Genomic DNA, 5,471 nt, shown 5'->3' with positions numbered 1-5,471 from the left:
CTGTGGGAAGTGCTATAAAAGCTCTTGGGAACTAATGTCCCATCAACGTATTCACTCTGATGAGAAACCGTTCAGGTGCTCTCAGTGTGGAATAGGGTTCAAGCGATCATCTCAACTCACTGTACACCAGCGAGTTCACACCGACAAGAGACCGTTTAAATGTCCAGACTGTGGGAAGTGCTACAAAAGTTCTGCAGAACTGATGTCCCATCAACGCGTTCACACTGACGAGAGACCCTTCAGATGCTCTCACTGTAGAACTGGCTTCAAGCACTCGTCTCAACTCACTGTCCACCAACGAATTCACACTGGGGAGAGACCTTTTAAGTGTCCCGACTGTGGGAAGTGTTTCAACAGGGCTGATGGACTGACATCCCATCGACGTGTTCACACTGACGAGAGGCCATTCAGATGCTCTGACTGTGGGACTGGGTTCAAGCGTTCATCTCAACTCATTATCCACCAGCGAATTCACACTGGGGAGAAACCATTCACCTGTTCCGAGTGTGGGAAAGGATTCACCCGGTCATCGCACCTGCTAACTCACCAGCGAGTTCACACTGGGGAGAGGCCTTTCTCCTGCTCAGTGTGTGGGAAGACATTCACTCAGTCGTGCCACCTGCTGACACACCAGCGGGTTCACACTGATGAGAGACCATTCATCTGTACCTATTGTGGAAAGAGTTTCAGGCATTCAGGCAGTGTCAATGAACACCAGCGAATCCATACTGGGGAGAGGCCATTTCTCTGCTCCAAATGTGGGAAGGGATTCACTCAGTTATCTCACTTGCTGACACACCAGCGGGTTCACACTGATGACAGACCCTTCGTCTGCCCTCGCTGTGGAAGGAGTTTCAGGCATTCCGGTAGCCTCATTTCACACCAGCGAGTTCACACCGGGGAGCAGCCATTCACCTGCTCTATGTGTGGAAAAGGATTCACACAGTCAGCAAACCTGGCGATCCACCAGCAAGTTCACAAGTGACCACGGGTTGGATTCTCCTGTCACTACAGCTGTTAGTCGCATCCCGGACTGACCCATATTATTTCTGATATTTGCAGTTTGTGTCTGCTGATGATGTTAATGGTCCCTATCACAGGCTGGTGTTTAATATTCTGGATCTATAGCTGTTTTCCTCGGGCTGCAGTTTCCTTTTTGAGAACTGCTGTCTGTCTTCTATCCCCTTAGTTCAAGAAATCTCGTCAACATATAGATTAGAATAATATTCCATTCCAAATCTCGACAATTTAATGTCTGCAAGGTGCCGTTGATTAAAACCTTCAGTGAGAAAGTGCAGATGAATATTTGTTGACAATTCTTAGTGTTTCACACACTGGCCCCTCCATCATCCACCAGAAAAAAGGGACGTAGGAATTGGGTGAGAATCAAGAGTCTCCAAATATTACCTTTCAGCCTGGTACAGATGTCCAGTCAGTTCAGGAATGGAGACAAGTGCAATCTACTTAGTCTGTCACTGAAGAGTGACCTTTTAAATGTCCTAACTGAAGAATGTGCTTTACAAGTACTGGGGAACTAATGACCCATCAATGTATTCACACCGATGAGAGACCATTTTAGATGCTCTGATTTCGGGACTGGGTTTAGGCGGTCATCCAAACTCACTGTACACCAGCGAGTACAAGGAGGAGAGACCAGTCGTATGCTTTTGAGTGTGGGAAAGGATTCACTCAGTCGTCCCAGTTGCTGACACATAAGTGGTTCACAGTGGAGAGAGACTGTAGACATGCTCTGAGTGTGGGAAGGGTTTCAATTGATCATCACATCTGCTGAGGCACCAGGGAGATCGCAAATACTTCTATTTTTTTTCTTTATTCATTCACGGGATGAGGGCATCGCTGGCCAGGCAGCATTTGTTGCCCATCCCTAATTGTCCAGAGGGCAGTTTAGAGTCAACCACATTGCTGTGGGTCCAGAATCACATGTAGGCCAGACAGGTAAGGATGGCAGTTTCCTTCCCTAAAGGACGTTAGTGAACCAGATGGGTTTTTCTGACCATCGACAATGGGTTCGTGGTCATCATTAGATTCTTTATTCCAGATATTTGATTGAATTCAAATTCCACCATCTGCCATGGCGGGATTTGAACCTGAGTCCCCAGAATGTTATCTAGATCTCTGGATTAACAGTCCAGCGATAATTGATAGGATTCTTCTGTTAATCACACCCAGGAGTGAACAATGTTCAATGGGATCTGTTTCTACTGATTTTAATGAAATCTAGCTAAGTTAAATAGCCTAATATTCTGGATAGAAATCAAATAAATCAGCTTTGTGTAAGACACAATATCTTGTCTTTTTTTAATGTCTCTAACACACTTCTGAAGGGCTCCCCTTACCAATTCATCCTCACCTGAAATCTGCTTCCATTCCCAAATGCTGAATGTATATTTTCTTTCATTTTCTCTCCTTTTATGCCTTGTGTCACTTCAAAGTTCATCTTATCCATGAAACCCACCTACTGCTCACTTGATGCAATTCTCACGACACAACCAACTGACCAAATTCTTCATGTCACTGTCTATCTTCTTCCACATTTGGAAGCTGATGTTACTTTGGGTCCTGATGAATGGAGAGACTGTGTCAGATCTTGACCTGAAGTTTGGTTTGAGTTGTAGCTGGAGTTGATAAAACTCTCCATAGTCAGTAAAGCAGAGAACTTCTCCTCAAATCTGGAAATCGCCATCCCACGCACGCACTCTCCTCCCTGGCCTGAGATCCCAATTAAGTCCTGGATAATTCAACAACTTGGTCCAGTTGAGACAATATTCCAAACCAATATCATGCATCTTTAGCGGACAATGATGTTTGGCTGATTGACGACGGATCCGGACCAATAGGGAGATTGGAGCAGGTCTGGAGGACCGAATGTGAACAGGTGGTCCTCCAACCAATCAGTGTGAATGAGGGGTATTGGATACGGGACGTCTCTTGTGACCAATATGGTGTGTACTCATGCGCAGGCGCGATGTCATTTTACGAGGAGTCTGAGCGGGAGAGGGAGAAAGTAAAAGAGGGAAGACAGCGGAGAGCGAGAGAGAAATGTAATCAGTGTGGTCTGGAAAGTTTCACATACACCCGGTGTAGGCCGCTAGATCCGAATTAAAACCGTTCTGCCGTTCATTTGCAACAAAACGGGGAATGGTCGCGGGTCTCATTCTGAGACACACCCGGGTTAGCACCGCCATCTTTATTGGGGGCAATTTTCCTCGGGATGTATGCACGGACGCCATGTTAGTAGGGGGCAGCTTTGCATTCGGGCGCATGCGCAGACTTCGTGACACGCCGTCAGCTGTGGAAGGTTTACACCGGAGAAACCAAGAGAAATATTTATCTCTTCTCAATTTTGAATCTTGGTCTGATTACAGTGCATTTTATTTAACAGGATTTGAAGACATGAGACTCAAACCAAGCATCGCATCAAGATCTGACATTCACTGGAGACATCAGGACGCGTATGTTTGTCATTTTATTTTGTGGTGAAAGGTTCACTGGACATGGAAAGAGGGGCAGGTCATGAAGGGATTTTAAAACAGAATTTGAGAATTTAAATTCTCAACAGACAGATGCAGGTCATTGAGGAAAGTGGTGATGGGTATGCCGATGGGACTTGGAGCGGAGCGCATAGATTCCAGAGATTTTAGGTAATCATTGACTTCTGAGGGCTTGAATGTAGGAGACTGACCAGGACTTTATTTGAGTAGTGCAATATAGAAGTAACAAATGAATGGACAAGAGTTTCAGAAGATCAGCTTCGAGGATCAGTGGGCAAGTTGAGCAGTGTTACTAAGATGAAAACTTGAGGCCTTGGAGGTGGCAAAGATATTTAACCAAGGAACTGCGTGAGCGAAATATGATACCATTGCTGTAGGCTGTTTGGTTCGGTATAAGACAGTTGGCAGGGAGTGGATTGGAGTTAGTGGTAAAGGAATGAATTTTATAGCAGGCACTGAAGATAATGTCTTCAGACTCCCTAATATATAAATCGGGGAGGTTTCTTCTCACCCTGTACTGAATATCAGACAAGTCAGTTGTAGCCCTTTACTCACATCTACCTCTACTATCTCTTTCCCCTTTCACAGAGGCCAGCCCAGGTTGCATGAGCCAATTGGGTTTTTGTGACAATCCATGGTCACTTTTAACTTGCATTAGCTGCACAAATTTCCAGATTCATACAGCTCAATTTCACAACCTACATTTTGTGTTTTTTTTGGGGTTTTCTCTCACTTCCTTTTCCTGTTCAAAATCAATTTCACAGGTTATTAGAAGGTGACTGAAACCAAACACCACATCAGCATTTGATGGACTTATCCAATTTGCTGCACTTGAAAATCATCAGGTTATGAACATGGAAAGAAATGACACCATCCACAGTGCAGAGAAACCACACACGTGTTCTCGATGTGGACAGGGTTTCAGCCGATCATCTGGCCTGTCAAAACACAAGCACAGTCATACTGGGGAGAAACCATGGAAATGTGGGCACTGTGGGAAGGGATTCAGTTACCCTTCTGAGCTGGAAACTCACCAGCGCAGTCACATTGGGGAGAGGCCATTCACCTGCTCTGAATGCGGGAAAGGATTCATTCGGTCCTCCCACTTGATGAGACACCAGCGCACTCACACTGGGGAGAGACCATTCATCTGCTCTGAGTGCGGAGAGAAATTCACTCTGCATTCCAACTTCATGATTCACTGCCAAATTCGTAGCGGACGAAAACCTTTCACCTGCTCTGAGGATGGGCAGCCATTCATTGATTCAGCTACCCTGCAAAACCAACCTGTTCACACTTTTGAGAGACCTTTCAAATGTCTAGACTGTGGGACGTGCTGTCAAAGTTCTGTGGAACTGATGACCCATCAGCGCGTTCACACTGATAAAAGACCATTCAGATGCTCTTACTGCGGGACTGGGTTCAAGCACTCATCTCAACTCATCGTACATGAGCGACTTCACACTGGGGAGAGACCTTTTAAATGCACAGACTGCGGGAAGTGCTACAAAAGTTCTGGGGAACTGATGTCCCATCAACGGGTTCACACTGACGAGAGACCGTTCAGATGCTTGCATTGTGGGACTGGCTTCAAGCACTCATCTCAACTCACTGCACACCAGCGAATTCACACGGGAGAGAGGCCTTTCACCTGCTCTGAGTGTGGGAAGGGATTTGCTCAATCAGCTGATCTGCTGACTCACCAGCGGGTTCACACTGGGGAGAGGCCTTTCACCTGCTCTGAATGTGGGAAAGGATTCACTCGCTCCTCACACCTGGTGACACACCAGCGGGTTCACACCGGGGAGCGGCCGTTCACCTGCTCCGAGTGTGGGAAGAAATTCACTCAGCTAGCCCACCTGCTGACACACCAGCGAGTTCACAATGGAGAGAGACCTTTTCAGTGCCCAGACTGTGGGAAGTGCTATAAAAGCTCTTGGGAACTAATGTCCCATCAAC

The 5,471-nt window shown here is 46.3% G+C and overlaps 2 protein-coding genes across 2 annotated transcripts; both read left to right on the top strand.

Moving 5' to 3' along the window:
* The first annotated feature begins 6 nt into the window (after positions 1-6).
* LOC125482704 (zinc finger protein 239-like) lies at positions 7-1,916 on the top strand. The gene has a single exon (XM_048594832.1). The coding sequence runs from the start codon at positions 35-37 to the stop codon at positions 983-985; it is 951 nt and encodes a 316-aa protein (XP_048450789.1). The 5' UTR covers positions 7-34; the 3' UTR covers positions 986-1,916.
* A 1,410-nt stretch (positions 1,917-3,326) lies between these two features.
* On the top strand, positions 3,327-5,467 carry LOC125482703 (zinc finger protein 239-like; the record flags this gene model as incomplete). The annotated part of the gene is made up of 2 exons (XM_048594831.1): positions 3,327-3,473; positions 4,277-5,467. A coding segment is annotated over exon 2 (1,107 nt), but the record flags the coding sequence as incomplete, so codon positions are not given.
* Between the last annotated feature and the right edge of the window lie 4 nt (positions 5,468-5,471).

Source organism: Rhincodon typus, unplaced genomic scaffold (assembly GCF_021869965.1).
Source record: "Rhincodon typus isolate 14 unplaced genomic scaffold, sRhiTyp1.1 hic_rhity00015399, whole genome shotgun sequence".
In the NCBI taxonomy this organism is placed as follows: Eukaryota; Metazoa; Chordata; class Chondrichthyes; order Orectolobiformes; family Rhincodontidae; genus Rhincodon; species Rhincodon typus.
The sequence above is the reverse complement of the archived record's forward strand: the minus strand, read 5'-3'. Positions and strand labels throughout refer to the sequence as shown.